General features: G+C 45.2%; 1 protein-coding gene across 2 annotated transcripts in view; it reads right to left on the bottom strand.

The window, feature by feature from the left end:
- The window catches only part of CLPTM1L (CLPTM1 like), a 53,903-nt gene that overhangs the window by 19,207 nt on the left and 9,616 nt on the right, over positions 1 to 25,080 (bottom strand). For both annotated transcript variants that reach the window (XM_068129233.2, XM_068129234.2), the window contains exons 4-9: positions 18,724 to 18,851; positions 12,651 to 12,726; positions 10,612 to 10,729; positions 7,569 to 7,663; positions 6,333 to 6,417; positions 5,947 to 6,050 (exon numbers count right to left, since the gene is read on the bottom strand). In XM_068129233.2, coding sequence (XP_067985334.1) covers positions 5,947 to 6,050; positions 6,333 to 6,417; positions 7,569 to 7,663; positions 10,612 to 10,729; positions 12,651 to 12,726; positions 18,724 to 18,851 — 606 coding nt within the window. The remainder of the gene's footprint in view (positions 1 to 5,946; positions 6,051 to 6,332; positions 6,418 to 7,568; positions 7,664 to 10,611; positions 10,730 to 12,650; positions 12,727 to 18,723; positions 18,852 to 25,080) is intronic.

Here is a 25,080-nt window from a genome sequence, read left to right on the forward strand (position 1 = left end):
ATGATGTGCTCATTAACCGGATGAGGGATTCGCAGGTGATGGAGGAGAAGCGAAGAGGAAGAGGACCCGGTGTAAGTGGTGACCAATATGGTCGTGCGTATGATGCGCCAGGGGATTTAAGAAGCTTGGGGGTCGAGATAGACCCGGGTGTTCGTGAGAGGCCACTGGTGAAGTGTGCGACAGGTCTGGTGTGCGAAAAAGGAGGTGTGCGAGGAAGTCCGACGCTGGGGTGTGTGAGGAAAAAGTGCGTGCCAAGGAGTAGTGAGGGTGCTGGCGAGAGTGAGTCGGTCGGAGCGCGTGTGCGAGGGAGCACATGGAAGCGCGGTGTGGTAAGTGTTACAGAGGGTGTGACGGGAGAGTGTGCGCAGGAGTGTGCGCGAGAAAGGTGTGTGACGGACAGGTGCATGAGGAAAGAGTGCGCTGTAAGAAGTAAGGAAGAGTGTCCACCTGTGGTGAGTGTTACAGAGGGTGTAACGGGAGAGTGTGCGCGAGAAAGGTGTGTAATGGACAGGTGCATGAGGAAAGAGTGCGCTGTCAAGAGTAAGGGTGAGTGCGCTGTCAAGAATGGAGGTGAGAGTAGTGAGAGTGACAAGGAGAGTGAGTTGGTTGTGACAGGTGAGCGAGGATGTACACCTGGGATGGAAGGATGCACACCTGGAATGGTAGAGCGTGAGTGGGAATGCACGCTGGAATTGGTGGTGAGGCACGTGGTTGGGTGTGCGAATGAGAGCACCCCTGTGATTGTCACAGAGGAGGTGACAGAGGAGGGGGCGCGAAGAGGTGTGTTAGTGAGGTGTGCTACCAACGAATGTGTGCCAAAGTGTTCGGTGGTCAGGTGTGTGACCAAGGCTGTGAGTGGAATGGGTGTACCTGGGTGTGTAAGGAACGGTACAAGGAGCATGGAAACGGCTGGATGTGTGAGCAAGGAACGGGCTGCGGGGTGTAAGCGTCCAGGTGAAGCATCGACGGTAACCAGGTTAGAGGTTAGGTCGACTTTTAGCCGAAGCGGGCCCTCGGTGCGTGCTGGGCCTCGCTTTGAACGGCCGCGTCCGTGCTCCACTAGGCGCAGCGGGCAGCCCGATAGGAAGGGTCGTTATGGCGACCACGTTTTGTTGAGACGTGCCGGCAGGTCGAGATCGGGACATTGGATGGCTCCACGCCGAGGTGATGCGTGGGATCTCGGCCCGGGTAAGCCCCCGTCCCTGCACCGAGTGCCGGACGCATCCAGCCGCCGGCACAAAACAACCAGCATCCATTGCTTGGCTTTACGAAGCCGGGCTTTGGACAGGAATTGGCGCACCGAGAGGCATTAGTGAGTAGACTGGGTGATGAGGTTAGTGTTTTGGCCCCAAAATTAGAGAAAAACAAAATTTGATGATTGGCAAAGGATTGGCAGAGTGATTGGTAATGGTACAGTGATTGGCAGATGATTGGCAAATTTTTAATTTGTTGAAATTTGATGTGCAAAATTGGTAGTGAGAGACCCCCGATGTGGTGGGGTGGCATCCCTGCCACCCTTCCCATGTAGGGGGCAAAGGAGCACTAGATTATGGGGTGTATGGCAGTGAAAACTAGCCCGGGTGGGTTAGGTTATATTGTAGGGATCTAGAAGAGATTGACATTAGGTAACGTTAAGTTTAGTTAGTGACTGATACCTGTAGTGGGGACGCAGGTAGATTAGTGTGGATGATAATGACGAGGGAGCGCAATAGTTTAAAGGGACGACTGGGAAGCGCAAGTTTCAGAGGGGAGTAGTTAGCTGAGATGATGCCGTGCGTGTGAGGATTGAACAGGTGAGAATTGAACAGGTGTGATTGCACAGGTGTGCAACTGGACAGGTGTGTGGAGCAGTGTGTGAGTAATGAGTGTTGTGGATCAGCGCGAATGCGCTTGGGGAGAGAAGGGTGCAGGTGGCACCAGGTGTGAGAGCACAGGTGTGCAGGTACAGGTGTGTGGAGAGAGTTGGAGTAAGTGGTACGGAGTGGTGTGCATGGTGCGAAGGGGTGGATGGGGGAAGAGTGGACCCCTTTCACGAGTACCCGGGGCGGGTAGTGTAAGTGTTAGGTAGAGGGTATAGGTAAATTGTGGTTGGAAATTGGCATTTGTGGTGCGGTTGCAGAATGGTGTTGTGGATGGGTGCATTAGTGTCGTGGAAATGGCTGGGCGTGTAGCCTATTAGTGTGTGTAGTTGGTTTGAACACTCCACCATTGTGAGGATGTCGGCCAGGTGAGGCCGCAGGTGGGCTCTGGGAGCCGGTAGTTGTGAGTGGGTGCCTGAGGATCCCGGGTGTGGATCGGGCAGCCCCGTGCCAGAGAGGGCACCGAGTGGGGAGAGTGCCAGAGGGCCTTCCCCAGGTAGTTAGGTTAGGGTAAGGAGCAGGTAAGCTCGGAGGCAACTGCAGTGGTGGGGTTGTGCAGGTGGGTAGACCCACTGGGAGAGGTACACGCCACAGCCCAGAAATTGTGCGAGGGCACCGGGAGATGAATCGGGGGAGTGAGACCCCAAATTGAAAAGCACCACAGTTTGGCCAATGGGAATTGGTTTTTAGAACCCATAGTGTAAGAGGGCCAATGGTTTGGCCGGAGAAAGACCCCGGGTAGTGTAAAGTTGTTAAAGTCATTTAGGAAATAGTTAGGATTGATGAACCTGTCGCACCATACGCAGCCACTTACCTGTGGTGATGATGATGACTCCACACCTGTGTTTTCTTTGTTTTGTTGCAGGAAATGAAATTGCTGTGTGGATTGTGAGACGCATCACGACGTGGATGAGACATTGGGGTGATTCCATCTCTCCCTCCCTAGGAGGGACTGATGATGAATTGGTAATGGCAAATTATGATGTTGAGTTGGAGATGGCAAATTATGATGAAAGTTGAAAATGGCAAATTTGATTGGTTAGGAGGGAGAGAAGACGAATTTGGTTTATGGGAGGAACGGGGAAGACAGTAGGGATGTTTGTTGATTTGTAAAGTAGATGTTTATGGGTAGTGTTGTGTTTTGTGGATACAGTAAGGGGTAAGGGAGGGGCCATGTAGGTTACCTGGTGGGGGGGGGGGGGGGGGGAGCGTACGGTAGGAACGTACCTGTCTCACCTGGTTCCCATGTGCCCCCAGTGTGCATTACCTTACATTGCGTGCACTTTTGCGCCCTTACCACCTTACTCACTTGTCTGCTTCTTTTGTCTCCCACCTCCGAGGATCTGGCTTTGGGGTAGAGAGAGAGGAGAGAGAGGTGCTGGCTTCGCAGTTGTGGGCCTGCACTTTCGCTGCTTGCTGCTTGGATCGATACACCATATGGACCGCAATGTTGTGGCCACCCACAATGGACCGCAGCTCTTTTGCGGCCAAGCACCACCCGTGGAAGGACCTATGGGTCAACGTGGCACCTATGCCAAACAGGTGAACCACTAACAGTTGGCCCCCTGACGGCCACAATAAAGAAATGGACGCGGTTGGCGCCTTTCTTTATTTTGTTTAAAAGAAGTAAGAAGGCCAAGTGCACCACATGAAGGCAAGACCAGCGGCAGAACATCGGCCGGCTGCGACACCACCGGTGATTTGTAAACACTTTATTGGTGCACCGGATGGTGCTCACTGTGTGATGGGGTGGTGCTTGATGCTTGGAAGGGGTGCTCTGCACATTATTAAAGGCCGTAGGCCACAGAGCACTCGTGGGTTGGTGTATCGATGCTGGCATGCGTGCTCTCTCTATGCATAACATCTGCATGTGTCCCTCCAAAAACAGGTCCTGGATCGTAGTGTAAATATCAGCGTAGTCTTGTGTAAATAATGCTCCCTACCGGCTGTATGTTTAGTTTGAGAATTCTTTCCGGATTCGGTTATCCTGTGGGTGTGTTTCTGAGAGGAGAAGGGTGCAACGTCGCAGGGGGACATATTTACTCATTTGTGAATATCTGTAAAACTGTCGCACTCAGGGTAGAGTTAATAGTAGAGGGAACTACATTGCGTGCCACACTAAAGTAGGTAAAAATTTATCAGGTCGGGACGCCCCGAGGGTAGAGAAGGGTGCAATGTTGCGAATATGGAATTTGGCCTCCATATCCGCTTGTAAATATTCCCCTATTTCCCCAATACTCCCCAACTATCCCCAATCCCCCATTCCCTAGTCCCATTGTCTGTAAACAACAATCAGTAGAGCCGACCTTCCCCTTTTTCCCCCATTAAATGTCGTGCCCAGGTCCACCGCATCTCACGTAGACAACTTTCGGACATCTTGCTAGTTATTCTTAGTCTATGTCAGTTAAGGACTCCTTTCCATTAATTCTGACTCTTCGTTGCACCAGAATGTGATTATATGGCACCAGTAGTGAGTTTAGGACCTTTCCCATACCTCCTTCCATCTTCTTCCCCAAACAACAACTACAACTACAACTACAACTACAACTACAACAACAATTACAACAACAACGACGCTGCGCGGGGGGAGTGTGCGTCATCACACCGGCTCGGTTAGCCGCCATTGACAATGCGCGCCGGACCATGCGCTCCACGGGGTTACCACGAAGGGGCTCCTTGTCAGTCCCCCGTCAAGGGCGGAGCCTGGTAAACCCCCCCGCACGCACCCAATGAGAAGCAACGTGCCGATTCCACGAGGCGGAGCTAACGAGCCGAGGGCGTGTCACTCCCCGCCGGATATACGAAGCGACTCCCCGGATGTGACGTCAGATGCGCCCCCAGCCTGGAGAGAGAAGTTGCCACGTACGAACGCTGAATACCTCCCCGCATCTCTGGACCGGACCGAGTCGATTCTGACCTTTGAGCCCAGGTGCACCTGGAGCCATCGATCCTGCCTTTCCTAGCCATCAAACCCCGTGTGAGTCAGCCTTTTGTCCCGTTTATCTGTCGTCTGTTGGGAATAATATAAGAGTGTGTCTAAGTGCTTATCTTACTATGCTGTCCCTCTGGTAGTTGTAATCTAACCTTCCGTAACAATATAACCTCCTCCGGAGGTCTTGAGAACTGAACCCTGGTGTCGTGTCATTTGAATCCCAGCTGTGTGTCTTTTCCTTCATTGACCTAGCGTAGCGCGATTAGTCAACGTTCGGGTATAATCGGGTAACTTGTGCAGACGTGGTCATACCAAACCGCTCGGTAAATAACATCTAAGCCACGTCTGTAACAGTATGTATAACTTCATCTTTTCAAGAATTGAGATGAGATGACATATAAAAGTAGGACAGCGGGCCCTGAATCTCACCTGGAGGAGGAGGGGGGCAGTCACTCAAGTCCACTACTGCTCGATCGCAGAAGCTCAACGGGCTATAGTCCAGGTGAGCTAAAAATGCTCAGCCCACAAAAGTCTAAAGTGCTTTACAGTAATCGCATGACAAGCCAATGCAAAGAAGACATGCTTCGAGGACATCTACCTCATTTATAGGATAACAAAATGTCAAAGCTTCCTCTCCCACTCATCCTCCTTCATCCAACTTTCTTCTTGGAGAATTATTTTAAAGTGATTGAAAAACAGCAATGGAGCAATGCAGTAGGATGTTATCAACAAATTATATCAAAAGTACCTTTTATAATGGAAATGTCAAGGAAAAAAGAAAGGGAGGAAGAATTTCCTGGGACAAAAGCTGCGCAGATCATGAGGGTCGGGAGGGTGGGAGCATTTTATAGAATAAACATAATGAGTTCAAAACTGGTGATTGTACTCGAAGTGCCTGGAAGGAGTTTGTTGGGGTAAAAAAAAATTCAGTCAAAGGGGTTCAGGGTGGGGTGAGAACCCCAATTCTCTCCATGTGCATCATTTCACACCACCTTCTGGAAGCCGGTATTACAAGTTCTAATAAAATACGACAGACGTCATAAAAGTGGGGGAAATTAACGAATCCGTAAGGACGGGTACTTTTGCTAGACATCATAATTTTAAACTCCAATCACATGTTCAGAAACGCTAATGGTAATGTTCAGTAATGCTGACCTCGATGATGGATCCAACACCAGCAGGAATGAGCACCAACAGACTTGTTTGTTCATCAAGAAGGAAGAGGAAGAGGACGAACGTGCTGAAGCAGCGCCATGAAACTGCATGATCACAAGATGCAAATTATGGATGTAATGACAAAATGCCTTCAATGACAGTAAAGAAGCGTTGTAGGCCTGTACAGCCTCTAAGTAACCAAACTGTTGTTTTTATTTTGTTATTTTTGTGTGAAAATGTCCAATTAATCTGAAGACCTCAATGTCAATGATGTCTCCCACGATGAGGCCAAAGCACAAAGTTTCACAATGGCTGTCCTACACCTTTGGTGACTTACTCATTCAAAAATAATAATAAATGATTTTGAAGGGAGACGTGAAACATACCAGCTCGAATGGACATCCCCACCATGTCCCTCTTGGCTCTCCAAAAGCTGATGTCATTCTTAAAGGCCAAAAAGTCAAAGAGTAGCTGGAAAGGGAAGGAAGAGAGTGGCAAATTGTGACAAAAAGCCGAGTGCTAGAATGAGTGACACCAAGAAAGAAACAAAGAAACCATCAACAATCAAAAATAATCCAGGTCATGTAGACCAGCCACAACCAAAGAGCTGTTTTGGTGGTTGCTCAAATCTGCTTATCTGTGGAGAATGTTGCTTATCAGGCATGTCTCAGGAAGAGTGAGAAGGTCCAGATTCATGATTCTACATATACGTAAATCAACAAATTTGTGTTAAAGAGACCCACCAGTGGATCTCCAGCTCGGCAGAGGAAGCAACTGTTTAATGATGAACTGGGAAATTCAATATTAGGAACATCTTTCTCTGCTACACTATACTCAGAGTACCACTGTCCATTGCATACGGAGGGGCCGTGTGCATGTTATGAAAGTGAGGAGGCCTGGGCGGGTGCACATATTCAAATTCATGCACAAAATGAAGGATGAATGATTGGTTCTTCAAAATGTCTTCTTCGCCAGGCCTTTCTGCAGGGATCTATATGTATTCCGGTGTTCTGCCCGAAGGTAGGCTCTGTCCTGCCGGAGCAATTTCTTGGCAAAGGTTATGCACTAGAAGGTTTGCCATTGCCTTCCCAATATTGTTTGTCTGTGCTCTAGCCTTCAAGTGCTGGTGGTGGTTCGTGTGCAGCCACCCGGCTGCTGGTTGCACAATTTTAAAGAAAGCGCTTCTACCGATGATGCAATGCCTCTCTATAACCAGTTACCTGGTACTCATTTTGCCGACCTCGGAAGGATGACAGGCTGAGTCAACCCCACCTGGCGTTAATTCAACGGGATTCGAACTCAGGACCTTAGGATCCCAAGCCCGCCACCCTAACCATTAGGCCAACACCAGGTATCTTCAAGTGCTGAGCGTCAAGCAAGGAAGCAGCACGTACTATTTTAAAAGTCTTTAGTATGACTCAGCCGGGGTTTGGACCACCAACGCCCCAGATTGAGAGCGGATGCGCAAACCATAACACCACTGAGTCTGTTAGAAGACCCATAATGTCCAGTTATTCATTTCATTTTGTACTGATGTATTGATATAATTGTCAATTAATTTTTCTAATGCCCCAAATTCATCATACACCATGTAATATACAATTTACCCAACAGGTACTCACATGAAAGGTGGCCACAAGAAAGGTGAGTCCTAAGAAGTAGAGGTTGGTATCAGCAAATATGCCCTTCACTTCATCTCCATCTTTTTCTGAAAAGCCTGGGAAGGAAAACTTAATGAATGTCATCCAAGCACCTTTGACAATTTGTACTGTTGGTGTCAATGTACAATGTCAACAAGAAGGGCAAATAAGTCGAGGCAAAACCACTAAAAGAGAAAGCAAGATTAACAGGTATTTCTTACAACAGCATTCAAGTTGAGATGTCTGGAATTAATAAAATGATTTTGAAAATACCTTGGGGGCATCATGCACTACATTAACCAGCAAGCGTTACCCAGCACGAGAACAAACACCTCTACTTCAAATTCCGGTAAAATGAGGTTAATTCTCCCACATTTATGATGTCAATGGCATATTTTATTATGACGTGTAAGACCGGCTTTCACCAGGTGGAGCCAAACGATACATATATGGAAAGACCCGGGGTCCTCTCCCCATCATTAACCAATAAAAAACCTAGAACGGCACTTCTTGACGTCGCGACGTCGCCCGATGTGCCTCCGCCCACATGAATGAATGAATGAATGATCGTTTTTAAGGCCATTTTTCCCGCTAGAGCGGGGGTTAGCCTTGCGGGCCCCATGACAATCATGGTTCCCTGTTTGAGGCAATGTTTTTATGGCCGGATGCCCTTCCTGACGCCACATGATGACATCATTATACATACTTGTACCAAGTTTGACTTTTATCCCTTCAGCCATTTTTATGTTATTGTGGTAATGAAAATCTATTACAAACTCTTGTCCTTTGACCTATTGATGCGAAAATCCAATCAGTTCATCTTTGTATCATAGTATGTACTGTTACATTTGTAGGGAGTACCAAAGAAATACCTTAGGGCCAGGTAGGCCTGGTGTTGGCTTAGCGGTTAGGGTGCCGGCTTGGGATCCTAGGATCCTGGGTTTGAATCCCGGTCAATTGTTGAATTAACACCAGGGGGGTTGACTCAGCCTGTCATCCTTCTGAGGTCGGCAAATCGAGTACCAGTTCACTGGTAATTCCCTGTGTGTCGCAAGAGGCGACTAACAGGGTTGGCGGCAGGAAGGGCATCCGGCCATAAAGCATTGCTTCAAAAAATGGGACCATGGTGCCCAAAAAAGGCCAACCCCTGCTCTGCAGGGAAAAATGGCCTCTAAAGGTGGTTCAGGTAGGATTGTATAGGGTAGTGTGCTCCGACTGTCATGAAGAAGAAGAAACCTGTAACTTAAGTTAGGCCGGATGTCGCGTAAGGTGTATGTTTGTCTCCATGCGAGGGGTGGAGCTATGTTAATTAGGTGGGGTATAAGGGCAATTCCCTGTGTGTAGTTGCCTCTGTGGTTTTTCCTTTGTTCCTTATGGCATACACCACACCAGCCATGCACAACGCACCTAAATAACACAGAGGCGACTAACAGGGTTGGCGGCAGGAAGGGACAAAATAAAAGCCACCAGTATTCAGATATTGAACACTGCCGCTGGCGCCGCCAGCCGGGTCATCACAACACCAAGCAGGCAGGGCCGTGGGGCCCCACCCTGAGAGGTGATGATTAGTCAGGGCGATGGACTGCTACGATTGACGCTTTGATTGGAGCGCGTGCGGACGTCATCAGATGACGTTGGAGACTGGGGAACAAAAAGGCGAAATGGCCGCCATTTTACTCTCTTGTGCTGGGTTTTCATGAGAAGTGGACGCATCTCTGGAAGTTCCGAGATTCGTAGCGCACAGTCGCACGTCCTTGCAGCTTCTTGACTCAGACTCTCACAAAAGTCGGTGGCAGTTCGTGCACTCTCTCCCTCCTGCTGGCTTTGTGGCGAGCGGACGTTGTTACCTCTGGCTCTTGGCTGCACCTGGCTCGTGTGCGCTTTTGTGAGGAGAACCTTTTGGAGCTTTGGGGACTGTGTTGTGCTGGCTGGCCCGGGATTGAGTGCTGAGACGTTTGGCTGCCTGCGGCATGGCTCGGTGCTCGCGAGATTGACCGGCACCATTGGTTGAGCACTTCAAAGCACGGTCCTCTCGTCAACCGATCCCACCAAAGTGCTCGCCGAGGCCAGAGCTGAGTATCAGGCAAACGCACCTCACGACATTATTACTTTTGTTATTTTATCATCCCATTGTGCTATTTTACGAGTCTGTGCCGGGGCTCCTCAATTTAGGAATTTAGTTTTACCGTGCATTTCTTGTCCCTGGTATTATTTTCATGAAACCTGTATTTGTTGCATTTTAATTCCGTGTCGGTCTTGCTTTATTATCGTGGTTCAGGGACGCTCCAGTGGAAACCATGCAGGTAAGCTTCATAAACTTCCCAACTGGGATTTATTAAACCGGTACATCCTCCCTCTGGACAAAGGAATGATTAACTATCCATCCAATCTCTCTTTTTTTTCCTTTTCTGTCCCTCTTGGATTTTCTGACCACTTTCTTGTCAAAGTCCCCATCTCTTTAGCTATTTATTGTAAAGGGAGTAACAACAATGACGCAGAATGTGGCTGTTCGCACAAGCCAACCAGGACTGCAATCTGCCCTCTCACAAAGGGTATGGATCACCATCTCCACAGCACCTAATATTCATTCCGCATGGGAATACTTTCACAAAAGCCTACTTTCTCCCATGCACCACTATATTCCATCCTGCCTGTGGCTATCCTATCCATTCTCTAGGGCCTAGGCCCTAGTACACTGAATACTGAGAAGAGGCAGCTAATGTCAAGCAGCTAGTCTTCTCAACATGGAAAGACTTTTTCCCCATACCCTTTAACATATTGAACCGAAACTTGGTACATGACTTTATTATGATAGGTTACAGAGCAAGTTTGAGTTTCGAGGCAATTCGTCAATTTTTCAGAGTTATGCCCTTTTTGAACTTTGAAAATATCACATGGGTAGGGCACATGTATTGCAAAGCAATTCTTGTTCTTGTTACTCTTTCACTATGCATCTACTTAGTCTGCACTCTCATAAGCATGACTTGCAACGTTTGTTTAATGGAGGAAAATACATGCAACTTACCGAGGTCTTGTAGGGTATGAAGGGCATGCTGCATGTGGACCCAGAGACGAAGTTTGCTCAGTGATATTGGTGTGTACGACAACCTGAGCGGCAGTGTTACTGTGCTGTCATTCACCAACTATGGCAAAGACAGACAGGCAACAGGAATGAAAAAAAAGTCTCAAAGCACAGCAGATGATTTTTGCTCACATTTGAAACAAACAAAGAAACCGGGTCAAAATATTCGCATTTTATCTTTACTTAACCCCGTTCCTACTCAAACATTTTCTCCAATTCCAGTAGTTTAAAGCTATGTGAAAGCAGTCATTGATGGTAAGAACAAACAAAGGAAACGTCTAATTTATAAACAGCAAATATAATAATTAATACCTTATTGGTTCTTATTCTTTTCAAATAGTATTTATTGAAAGTTAGAAATAAAAGCTACTGTTGATGAAATATGCTTCACAATCTCAAATGCAGACATGGTAAATTTGAAGTTAGAAAGGAATGCCCCCCCCCCCCCACCCCCCAGCCAATTGTGCTACCCTGCAGCCTTGTGCTGCATACGGAAGAAGAAGACTCCCACCCTTCACTGACTGTGATAATAAAAACTGAAGGCCCCTTCTGGTGAACAGTTTTCTAATCCCTGTAATACCTTATGCAATTTATTGCTTTTCCAAAATGAAAGTACTTGGTTCATGGAGAGAAAAACTCTCTTCGCTGACACAGCCCTCCACCCCCGACTCCCAACCCCCTGGTCTCCCTTTCCCCTTTCCCATCCACGGATTTCTTGAGGTTTTAAAAATGCACTGAATGAAAATGAATGAATGATCGTTTTAAGGCCATTTTCCCTGCTAGAGCGGGGGTTAGCCTTGCGGGCCCCATGACAATCATGGTTCCCTGTTTGAGGCAATGTTTTTATGACCGGATGCCCTTTCTGACGCCAACCCTTAGTCGCCTCTTACGATGCGCAGAGATACGGTGCACCTATTCTAAACCGGGGTACACACCGGGATCATTCATCCCAGCATGCTGGTACTCAAACTGAACCTTATCATCCCTCCATTCATTCCTGCCTGCAATTCCCTATTCGTGTGAGTCTGTTTGTGTTGTCCTGTGGGAATAAGTAAGCTTGTTTAAGGAATTGCCCTGTGTCCTTCTGCTCCTTCCATTTCTTGTTCCTTTCCTTTCTTTTTCAATTTTTCAATTTTTCAATTTTTCAATTTCAAAATTTTCAATTTCCAATCCTTTCTCGCCCTTTCATTTCCTCTTGTAGATAGAAATAAACCTGTGTTCTTTCCTTACTTTGGTTTCTTCTTTCTCATCCGATCACTTTCGTCCCTTCTGTCAATTGAGTACCTGTGGCACGATTTTTGGCCGAACCGCTTTACAATCGGGTTAGTAATTGCTAACGGCTCGGATTCCGGACTGCTAAACCACTCGGCAAAATACCATCTTGTCCGGGATTCGAGCGGTACTTGTCTCCCTGTTTTGCGGAGGGATTGATAAAGGTATTCGGCTAATACCTGGACCAATAACCCTGATCAATCCCCCCCGCAAAGGAGCGTTTCAAGTACCAGGATCAGCGACGGCCAGTATACAGGACAAGGGGTTAACCCCCCCTTGGTAAGGGGAGTGCCGTCGTCCGGACACTGAAGCTGGTAAATCAAAACTTATATCCAATATTCCACTGAAACACATTTGATAAAACATGGGAACACAAAGGGGAAGACAAGTACATTTCATGTTCATGTCAGATACACTGCGAGATGAGGTCACACTATTTTTGGGGCTACAAAATTATGACAGTGTCAAAAATGAATTATGGTAAGTTTGGAACCAGAATAGTTCCTTTTGCCTCATTTTAGTTTCCACCCAATCCCCAAAATTATTGGAGGGTACAGGAACACGTTAGGTTTGAGAAGGAAAAGGAAAAAACAAAAATGTGAAAATGAAGGGAGAATGGAAAAGAGGGAGGGTAAGATGTCAAAATAAGAAGGGGGAGAGGGCAGAGGGAAGCAATCAGCAAGAGAGTGATGTACAATAAATAACCTCACAATGAGATCTTTCACACGGTTGCTGAGCTGATCCACAAATAACATGGGAAGGTATAGATTGTGATCCATGGGAGATCTGCAAATGGTAGAAAAGACTGCAATGAGGAACAATGGCTTCAACATTCGTCAATTCTGGGGGTGGGGAGCAGTGCCATTTGCCTGCCATCAAAACCATTTAAATTTCTCCTCAAAAAGGTATTTTCTAAAGTTTTTATCAACATGGAATATCAATCATGATCTAAAAAAAGGAAGAAAGAAACCGAGGAAGCTACATTGCACAATGAGTGTCGTCAACTATTTGCATGCAACCTCTCACCTGCAATTTATCCAAATGCACATTTCAAATACTCGCAACGGTACCCGCCCTATAGGCAGGGCTTCAATTGGGAAGCCCAAATGAAAAGGCAAAATATCAGAAATTGAAGGCTTTTTTTATTTTAAACGATTCATTTAAACATCCGTTTATCATATCACACGCAAATCATCAAAATCAGAACAGTACAGGGCGCCCATTTAAAAAAAAGATTGAATTCTGCAAAAACGGAAGCGGCCACTGAACGTCTTTCTCAGTCGCACGTTTATGTGTGAAGAGTGCACGCCAAATCTGTAACACGGAAGGGGCTGCTACACCTGTTTCTCAGTCACTTTGCACACGCTGCCATGTTACTTTGGAGCCACACGTTTATATAGGAAGTTTGTCAGGAGTCTATCTACTCTCTTCTGGTACGTAGAACAAACAGTATTTGTAGAATTTCAACATAAGCCACATCACTGTTCATATCGGTAAATATTATTCCATCGTGTTTGGAAAAACTGGAAAATTGGAAAACTTGGAAAACCAATATAGCCGATTTTACTCCCAGGGGTCCCAGGAATACCCACCCAAAATATCGTTGCGATCGGTTGAGCCGTTTTTGCGGTACCTTCGAACGGACGGAATTATAGTAAGAATTATTCATTTGTGGAATTATAGTAAGATGGTGCTAGAATATTATTATTATTAAAAATCCTCAGAAAAAGTAAAATGAAAGAACATAGAACAAAAGTCAAGCAGAAGCTGTCCGTTAAAATTTGATCCCGTTAAGTACAGAACCAGAAGCACACGACCTGGTGCCACTGACTCATTGCAGATGGGTTTGGTGGTCTGTTTTCCACCACCTCTCTTTCTTTCAGCAACCACGCCCCAGTTAAACTTCCAGCATCTCTGCTCACCTTCTCCCACTTGTGGAAAGCCTCTTCTTCAGTCTGTTTGATCCCATAGTCCCATAGATCTTAGGCAATGGTTCTCAAACTGCTTGCCAAACACTGCTGAAAAATATTTTTCTTAGCAAGAAATTATTTTCTAGAAATAAGAACACTTTTCTTGAAACAAGAAAACCTTGAGAAAATTATCTTGTGGCTAGAAAGATTTTCTCATGGTTCTATTGTTTCAAGAAAACTTTTCTTATTTTAACAAAATATTTTCTTACAAAAGAAAATCATTTTGGCAGTGTGGTGGGCCGCACCAACCCAACTTTCTTCCTGTGTATCCATTAACAATTTTGTGTCTGTTATTTGACAGCAGTGCAATACAAATCAATATTCTGTATCACTGCAACTTAAAAATGTAATGAAGCTGCCTGCGTGTGTCTGAAGCCTTCCATTGAAAACCCATTGGCTGGACATGTGGCCTGATGCAACCCAGAATTTTAAGCAGAAAAAAACATACCCGCACCATTTTCACGCTATGGTAAGCCTAAAGACATCTTCGGAAGTCTCATATTCACAATTGCCATGCCCTATAACTTTTCAGTGCAGTGTAAAACAAAGCGACTGTTAAAAAGGATCATGAAACACCTAAAAATTGGAGCCGACAAGTGCCATAGCCCTTGGGAAAGTGATCGGCCTCAGGCTTCAGGTATATAGGCCTCAGACTTCAGGCGTCACACTGCAGGCCACTTTACTTGCATTCTATCCAAGCTATATAACCACGACATATTATATACACACATATGCTGTGGGAGGCCATGTTTCTTTCATGCACGTAACCCGGATTATTTCATATTTTCGGGAGCGATCGAGGCAGTGGCCTGCCGCCAATACACTGCCCAAATATAGGATTGAGTAATTGGTATAATAAATCGAGGCAGTGGTCTGTTGCCAATACACCACTCAAATAATGGAGTGAGCAATTTAGATAGCAAATGAAGGTTTTCGCCCAACTGAGATTGTCAAGCTGAGTTTGTTTCACTTATCCATCAGGCAGCTCTCATTGTGTAGGATGAAGCACCCTTGGCACATTTCCATATGCTTGAGGAACTGCCTTTTACCGAATGGATTTACCCACCATTCGGAGGCAAGGTAATTTTTACTTGGCGGTAACTTTCGCCAAGTAAAATAACTTCCGATAAGTCCTGCCAGTAGTGAAGCGTGGTTCAAAGGTTACAGATAATGGATGCATGCATTAAACACTCTGTTCTATGGCAATACTTCCACATTTATGAGCTACACGAAAATATACAGTCACGTGAAAAAGTAAGTACACCCCATGTAAAGTTTTGACTTTTTCAACATATTTGAACATACAGCTTTTTGATCTTCATTTCAACAATATTGATAGATAAAGGTGATATAATATAACAAATATCATGAAACATTTACATTTTGTAGTCCATTGTATAATTTAAATTAACATAAATGCAAATTTCGCATGTGGAAAAAGTAAGTACACCCCTACATTTATCACTACTTCAAATACCTAAAATTAGAATCAGGTGCACCAGCTCAGGTGCAAATGATTAGAACATCGTTAGAGAGGATCTTGGAGGAACCTGTCTTATTTAAACCTCAGACATTTAGTTTGGTTTGCTCTTTGTTGTTCAAGTGTGCGGCGTCACCATGCCTAGATCAAAAGAGCTCTCTGAGGCCTTCAGAAAGAAGGTTATAGATGCCTACGAGTCTGGGAAGGGATTTAAAAAGATCTCCAAACAATTTGAAATCAATCATTCGACTGTCTGGAAAATCATCTACAAGTGGAGAAGATTCCAAACAACTGCCAACCTGTTCAGACCAGGCCGCCCCAGCAAGGTCAGCCCGAGAGCAGACGGCAAGATGCTGAAAGAAGTCTCTAAGAACCCCAGAATGTCACCACGGGACCTACAGGTAGCTCTTGCCACTGTTGATGTCAAAGTGCATGAGTCTAACATTAGAAAGAGGCTGCACAAATTTGATCTACATGGGAGGTGTGCCAGGAGGAAACCTTTGCTGTCCAGAAAAAACATCAGGGCAAGACTAAAGTTTGCCAATGAACATCTCGGCAAAGACCAGCACTTCTGGAACAATGTGCTCTGGACAGATGAGTCAAAGGTAGAGCTATTTGGCCACAGTACCAGAAGACATGTTTGGCGAAAACCAAAGACAGCATTTGACCACAAGAACCTGATACCAACTGTAAAGCATGGTGGTGGAAATATTATGGTTTGGGGCAGCTTTGCTGCATCAGGGCATGGGCAGCTCACCATCATAGAATCCACCCACTATGAATTCTTCATTATACCAGAGGGTGCTTGAGGATAATGTGAGGCCATCTGTCGGAAAGTTGAAGCTCAACTGAAGGTGGACCTTACAACATGACAATGACCCTAAACATACCAGTAAATCCACCAAGGAATGGCTGAAAGGAAAGAAATGGAGGGTTCTGGAATGGCCAAGTCAAAGCCTGGATCTAAATCCCATCGAGATGTTGTGGGGGGGATTTGAAACGAGCTGTGCATGCAAGAAACCCCTCAAACATCACACAGCTGAAAGAATTCTGCATGGAGGAGTGGGCAAAAATTTCTCCCAGTCGATTTCAGAGACTGGTAGACAGTTATAAGAAACGCCTACTTGAGGTTGTTTCTGCCAAAGGGGGCAATACCACCTATTAGAGCCAAGGGTGTACTTACTTTTTCCACATGTGAAATTTGCATTTATGATTATTTAAATTATACAATGGACTACAAAATGTAAATAAAACCACCTTTTAGAGGCCATTTTTCCCCGCAAAGCGGGGGTTGGCCTTTTTCGGGGACCGTGGTTGTTGTTTTTCGGTCCCCTTTTTGAAGCAATGTTTTACGGCCGGATGCCCTTCCGGCCACCAACCCTTTTTGTCGCCTTTTACGACAAGCAGGGAATTACCAGTGAACTGGTACTCAATTAGCCGACCTCGGAAGGATGACAGGCTGAGTCAACCCCCCTGGCGTTAATTCAGCGATCGACCGGGATTCGAACCCAGGATCCTAGGATCCTAAGCCGGCACCCTAGCCGCTAGCCCAACACCAGGGTATTAGCCTAGCCCAACTAGTAACTAGCCCAACACCGCTAGCACCAACACCAGGACTACAAAATGTAAATGTTTCATGATATTTGTTATATTATATCACCTTTATCTATCAATATTGTTGAAATGAAGATCAAATAGCTGAATGTTGAAATATGTTGAAAAAGTCAAAACTTTACATGGGGTGTACTTACTTTTTCACGTGACTGTATGAGTACAGCGCGACGGCAATAATGGGCATGGCGAGAAATATGCCAAATGCCTTCTACAACTAGATAATGGCGAACTAACAAATGCTTCCAAGAAATGCTGCAATAGGTCGATTTTAACACGTCACTGATGGCATATGCAGAAAGAGATAACATAACTTTGCAAGCAACGCTGCACAACAGACAGACGAGTACCTCTCATTTCTATATTGTCAAATGTCTTCCAATCACATTTTAATGAGCAAACTGAGTGCAAGTATATTATCTGTTAAAATAAATCTGGTTTGACACTGAACATTAGTGGGAAATCTGGCAATTTCTTTTGTTTGAAGCATAATGATTTTGATAATGATTTTGACTATCAGAGGATTCTTGATCAGAAAAATCTTCTTCATGCAGACTCGCGATAAAGTGAACTTGGAGTTGTGCGGCCATTATCTGTTGCATGTTGGGACAACCTTTCCATCAATTACGTCACACAGATGAGGTCATGACCAACATTATTTTTAGAGACGTTATCCAACAGGTTTGCTTTTTTAACTGTAACACATCAAAAAAAAATTGGATTTAAAAACATTGTTCTTTGTTTATGCTTTAAAATCAATATAATCAAAAACAAGAACGGAAGTCTAACAGCGGCGTAGCTGGGCTTGTAAAATATTATAAACAACAAACACATATGATTAGCTTTTTAAACAGTCGCTAATGCTGTTCATAACATTAAACAAAGAAATTTGGAAGAATCCAGACATCCGTGAGGTAAGTTTTACTTACAGAACTGAGGGAAGATCTACTGTAATCCAGATTATAACCCACAAGGGTTGGGTACGTACCGTTTTGTTGGAAGCAGACGTAATGCCGATGCTTTCGATATTTCATGGTCATTTTAACAATCGGTTTGTTTGCGTTTCACACTGAATGAAAAACGTAAAGTTAGAGCATGGCGATTGTGATATATGACAGGTTCGACGATATGTTCGGCATGAACGGCATATAAATCAAAATGGCGGTGTGTGGAGTCAGCCACCGTGCCGCCGTAATGACGTCAGATGTAATTACATCACCGTGTCATGTGACCAGATCCTTAGCTCTGATTGGTATACATTTGAGGGGACATACATACATACATAGAGACGGACAAACACTGTTCCATACGGCTTTGCCTATATGGGCTACGCCGTAAAATTTCTGTGTCTGTGAACCTTTAAGATGCGACATACAACACATCCAAAACAGTGATCATGAAAACTTTTATAGCTCAGCATTTAGAATTATTACATCAAACTCAGATTAAAACAGAATATCTGAGATCAATATATTTATGTGCAGTAAGTAATTTGCAAAAAAAAATTATTCATTATTTTGCTGATTTCTTTTTTCTCCAAAATTCATTACAAAGTCTATGGTATTTACAAAGTCAAGCTATTACAAAGTCTATGCCATTTAACGAAAGTCTATGGTTTTTCAACAATTTACTACATTGACTTTTGTTTAGCAACGTTGTTCAATAGTAAGCATATCTGAGTTCGAGCTTAACTATCAACATATAAATGGCATGTTATCTCACATTTTAAAGTAAGGAAGGACATCACCGGGAAGAGCTTTCACATCAAACAGGAAGTTGTCAGTCATGAGATTGAGGGAAAGATGTGAACGCCAGTGTGTCATCGGCTTCTTTGGCCTTGGTTTATCATTCTGTAAAGGAGAGCAGAAATGATATCCCAAACAGTCTAGGGATAAAATACATCTGGCAAAGAAGCTGCAGAATAGAAAACTAGAACGACACTCAGTGGAGAGCATCTCTGGCCAGGTGAACAGTTTACGTTTTGTATCCCAGAGTAGACCAGAAAAATCACAATATAGAATCACATTTAATCAAAATCATCCGCCCTCAAGTTTTTGAGATATCCTGCTACGTATTGTTTTTGGCCCAATCTCCCAATAGTGAAGAATCACTTAAAAAATTATACTAGCCGGATCCGAATCTGGATCTTCACCAAAATCTAATCATTTTGTCATTGTCACATACGCTACATCTTTGCCAAATTTCGTCCGAATCCGTCCACAACCTTTTGAGATATCTGGTTCACAAACAAACAAACAGACGGACAGACCTTTGGTGACAGAGGTAATAGTCTTGAAATGTATTGCATGCTTTCCTTTCTTATTCTTTCATTTTCATTAGCTTTCTCCATTTGTGTGTTAGTCCTTGAGCCAGACCAAAAGTAATGCTCCGGCGGGGGGAGTAATTCTCATTATGATTTTCCATTAGACCAATGTCTCAAGTGTCAGAAAAGGTGTGATGGACATCTGAGAACGGTAGCTTAGTGCCCGGATGGACGCCATCTTTGAAACCACCCAGCTCGAAAATGCCCATTTGGTGGGGTACATTGTTGCACGTGTATCTGGACTTCTATACTAGCTATCGATGTGCGGTTGACGACTAAATATACGTCCGATGTGTACCGTCTAAATAAAAAATAATATGAAGCATTTTGTTTTAGATTAATTATTATAAAAATCAATTATCGAAAAAAAATCATATATTTTTCAATATTTTATTATTAGACTTGTACTTTTTTTTAGTGAAACAACACTGGTATGATTTTCCAAATTATGCATTGTGCTACACCGTTTATCTGTCTATAAAAATAACTCAAAAACTAAAACATATCATCCACCACGAGTTTACAACAAATAAATGTAAAGAGGCATAAAATGACTTAGGCCGCCGCTGGCATTATCTATTCTGACGATAACGCAAGTTAGGAATGTCGTACGGAGAGGATTTTAACACCATACGATATCTAATAAGCAGGCGGAAATTGTTACATAGGAAATCTGCACTTTGGTGGCCATCTTGGATTTCAAAATGGCCGCCAATTATATTAATTATTCATTACTAGAGTTTGGAAAGACGTATGGAGCTGATTTTAACACCATACGATGTATATTCCTAATAAGCAAGCGGAGGTATCATTGAACATGTCATGTTTTAGTCAAATAACACCGGTATGATCTTCCAAATTATACATTTTGCTAAACCGTTTATCTGTCTATAAAGATTTTCAGGCAATTTGGCCTGCATTATAATAGAGAACAACATATGCTATACAATATACAGTGCACACAAAGTTAATCATCAGAGTCGCCATCAGAGTCATTGGCATCCTGAGCCACGATAGCATCATCCTGCACCATGTTGGAGCATCCCTGCAGCTTACACACAACAGTGCACTTCAACCCATTCAGTATGCAGGAGCAATCTGACGGTCGACACGTCCTTCTGCATGTGCATGAGATGAGATTCAAGACGACATCTGGAGCTGGTAGACCCGCCATCCATCGGATTGTGAGCGAACCGCCATCATCGAGTTCCCAACCATGTCCTGCTGATGGTGTTGGGACGTCTGGTAGGTTTTCAAGGCTGCGTCGCCAGATAGCCGCCTGATAGTTGGCCCTAAGCGTATGCTGCATCAAGGAGTCTTCACAAGGCGGCAATTGTCCAGATTCGATCTGGCCCTTCTTTGCACAGAACATGTGATAACGGAGCGAATTAACACCGACGATCTTCGTGTTCTTGGCGTACAGCTGACACGTGAAGGCCTGAATGCTATTGAAGACGTCTGTTGGTACATTCCACGAAGATCCCAGATCTGTGAATGCTTGAAGATACAGCTCATTCGCTTGCACAAGCTTCAAAGCCTTTATCTTTCCTTGGCTAGCCAGAGCACTCACAGTGTCACACCCGCTCCATGCATGAAGCCCTGGCAATGCACTGCAAACTCCAGACCCCAATACCGCAGCCAACTTTCCAGCGTCGATCATTCTGACTCGAACCTTTGTTCCTCGTCTGATGAAGAGCTGACTATCGATGGTTCTGCTGAGATGAAGACTGATGATCAGAACGTCGGTGTCATCTGCCACTAAGATGATCGTCTTGTAGTGGGTAGCGGCGTGCTTTGCGTGGAGAAACATACGCGTGTCTGCTTCCTCGTGGCTACATTCGAGTGCTTGCACCAACTTCCACCTATCGCGGATCAGTACCAGACATTTTTCACCACAGGTGACATACAGTGTTCTGTTGCCTAGCTTTTCGCGATTTGTTTCATGTTTCCACGACTCCGCCAGAAACACAACCAGTTTCTCCTTTGTCTGGCTGCAAGCAAGGAGACGCCGCCAGTTCATGATTTTGTGTGCGGGTCTGATCTCGCTGAAACTGATGCCTTCATTTGAACCGCGGTTCACACGCTCAGCTGCTTTGATGGATTCTTCTGTGTATGTGTCAAAGACAACATCGATGCGCTCACTGCCTTGACCAGCGTGAAGCGCTGCAGCAAGGATGCGGTCAGATAGTTCTTCGAACGTGTCGTTCTCGCCATGCATCTTTTGTATGAGAGCCATCGCATCAATTATTGTTGCACTTCGCTTGTCAACGTTCTCGGCTGGTTCCACAAGACCTTCCATGTGTTTCGCAAGTGCAGCTTTGTTCGTTTTTTTCATTGACCCATCAACGTTTGCCAAAGACCATGGTAACGGCCCTAGTGGGTGACAAAGGACAAGTTGCATGTCGAGGTTCCTTGTCTTGGCGATGAGTATCATGGTGGCAAACAGTTGTCTGTCAGCTCTCAGGACGATCTCCTTGTTTGTGCCCTTCACAACTTTCTGCTTGATCTTACCAAAGGTCTTCAAGTTTAGCTTGTTCAATGTGTCATGAAAGCCTGTTCCCTCTTCAAGACGTTTCTGGAAGCTTTGATACGCCGCTTCCCCCTTTTGCAGGGTGTTGAGTAGGTCATTAGAAACGTCCTCCCTCGCAGCCGCTCCGGTAGATATACTGAGAAGACATGACGGATCATCGGCGAATGGATTGGTCCAGTCATTTTCCAGTAGATCACAGATAGCTGTGACGCCAGACTCATCACGTTTGATGCGAGAAGTAGACAAGTCAGGGTGCTTGGCGTGAGATGTGTCGCTGCCATTCACAAGGATAGTTTCTCGTAGTTGCCTCAGTGCAGTAGCCCGATTTTCTGCAGTTAGATAGTATCGTGACACAGCCCCTTGTCGAAGACTAAAACCTCGTGTTCCTCCAGCTGTTTGCGTATCTTTGTTTACTGTTTCTTCTGTTGTCTGATCAACAGCGATTCTGGCAAATGGATTCCCTGGTCTAAGCTGTACGGAGAAGTAGCCTTGATTGAAATGCCTGTACAACTCGGGGCATGTTTCGTGGAGTTGCGTCATCTGTGCATAGTACACTGGTAGATATCTAGCATAGTTCACCTTGTTCATTGCGAAACACCAAGGGATCACTCTTCTGACACAAGCCAAGTGAAGCATCCAGTCGCCTTCTCTATCCGCATGAATCAACCCCAGCAGGGTCTCTACCATATCAATATACATCATCCAGAAGCGAGCCAGGTCTCCATGTTTGGTTCGCAGAAAATGTAGGTATTTCGCGAACATGTCAAAGCTCTGTACACATGAATCATCATCGAGAGCAGCAGCGAGAGTCTCGTGGCAAACATCCTCCTTGATGCTGCGAATTTTGAGGTCAGTGCTTCGAATCTGGGGTTCCTTGTCAGGATGATTGCTTTCTATCCACACCTGGAAGCCCTTCCAAATGATGCGCATTAGTGCCTCGTACATCAACTTGTGGAGTCGCACAGCACGGTTGTATTGCTTGCCTTCCAGAACCCTGTTGATGGAACCTTCAGCGATTACTCCTGACTCAACAGCTACATCCCGAAGGCCTGCATCTCCAAACATTTTCCCAATGCTCGACATGAAGTTACAGATGGTATGGAAGTTCCCCATCATGAGCACGATTCTTCCATATCGATCGACATCTTTCCATGCTATTTCGGTCGCCTTAGCAAATAGTGCCTGGTCTAGCACCACCGGTATACGCTCAAGCTGAAGTGATGACATGATGTTCAGAGCTTCTCTGAGGATTTCTTGCACTGTTGCCATATCTGTGGCAGGCGCGTTTATAGTCGGCAGGTAGCCAACTACATCTTCCGTCACCTGAACACGATCTCTAGTCATGATGTTGAAACCAGTCCACGAACTGATTGTCTGGTCGCATGGTTCCAGCATGCGAGTCATAATCCATACGTGATTTCGGCGCTGCGCAAGGGATGTTGCGCCTGCAAGAGTGTCAGAAAGATCTGCAGGCTTGATTGCAGGTGGGCCCTCTCGTTTCCCACCGCTGTATATTGGAACTAAATCGCTGGATGATGGGATAGATCGCTTCTTATCTGCTTTGGATACTGCCGATGGAGGTTGGGGCGGCAAACACGACTGCGACTTCGGTTGGACGATGATACCGTTGACGCGATGCGATGTTCCGCCACCACTCAGCGATTCCTCTAGCCTGTCGATGTTATCGAATGCTAATACAGTCGGGACCGAAGGGTGCACATGTGACGGAAGTGGTACTGTATCTTTCTCCACACTTGCTAATTTGTCTATGCATAGCGCTGTCTCGATTTCTTCCAGAACTGTGTACGAACATCCGTGCCCGAGTCGATTCAATATTCTGATGACCTCTGTATTACCGGTGAGCGTTTTCATGACCCACGGAAGTAGGACATGCTTCGATGTTCTGATGGTACCCCGGTGTACAGCATTGATGATATCTTGAGCCATCGACCATACCAGTGTGTCGGCACGCGCAGAGCTACCCCCACTCCCGCAAATCAAAGTATGCAGAAATACACGAAGAGAATCTGGTATCTTCACGTAATCTGAAGTGAGTTCTGCTGGCTGAGGCGGCCAACGTTCATTGTAATGAGCATCTTTGATCTGGTGTCGCAGTGAAGTAGCTGCACGCACAATGTTACTTTCACCGTCCGTTCGTTCAAATGCTTTCACTTCTGCTTTCAGGTTTACGCACTCTGCAGCAATCTCTCGCTTTGTCAGATTATCGGGCATCAAGTATACACGGTGTTTCACATTGAAGAAGATGAGCGATTCTCCAAACTCTCTTTGTAATGTGCGCTGCAGATTCTTCTTGATGGAGTCACGAACATCAACTGAAAATGTATCTGAAGACAGGATATCTGTTGCAACATCAACTATTGGAACAATCCTCGGGTTCAAGAACAAGTCAGTGCGAATGAAATTGAATATACATCGTATCATTTCTTTTTTCTCGATATTATCTTCAATGTCAGTTTCTACTTGAGGTTTTTGGGGCCGTGTGTAGTTTCTATAGCAGGAGAAGTGGTAGTGAGCCTCAGCTGCAACCATATCTCGTGTAGTCAATGCCAAAACTCTCTCATCGTTGCGAGCTGTCGCAGCATCTCTTATTGTCTTATCTGCTCGAAGTTCAACAGCCAAGACAACTGTTTCACGGGTACGACTGCCTTTTATGAATTTTGAAGCACGCTGGCAAAAAATGCATTTATCATCGTAGACCGTTGAAGTTGATCCTGTCTCTTCCCGTGATGATCGCCGTCGCACCGCATCGCCAGTATCAACTGAAGAACTTCTAGCTGCATTGGTCAAAGTAGCTAGGTGGTTTTTGTGAGTGAAGTCTGATCTACAAGCCCTATGGTATAATATTGGAATATTAGGAAGTTCAACTGCGCCTTCTTGGACTAGCTTTAGAATTGGATAAAAGTTTCTAACTGCGGCTGCGTCACACAATGTCTTCCAAGAACTGTTGCCCGCTGCCTTGCTTAGTTCAGAGAGTGGCGACTTCTTGCTGCACAGGATGCACGTTCTGGACTCAGGTTCAATCTTCGCCCGTTTCGCCTCGACACCGGCCATCTCAGCTGAAAGAACAAAAAGACTGACATTAGATTACTCCGATATCCGAAAAGCTCGCCAGCTTACATAGACATACTCATCCAAGTCAGTGAACATGTTAGATGGCGCCACAATACAAATCTATAATAGAGTTGTATGTGGCGCCATCTAACAT

The sequence above is a fragment of the Myxine glutinosa genome, chromosome 9, assembly GCF_964187855.1.
Source record: "Myxine glutinosa chromosome 9, kmMyxGlut1.1, whole genome shotgun sequence".
Lineage (NCBI taxonomy): Eukaryota > Metazoa > Chordata > Myxini > Myxiniformes > Myxinidae > Myxine > Myxine glutinosa.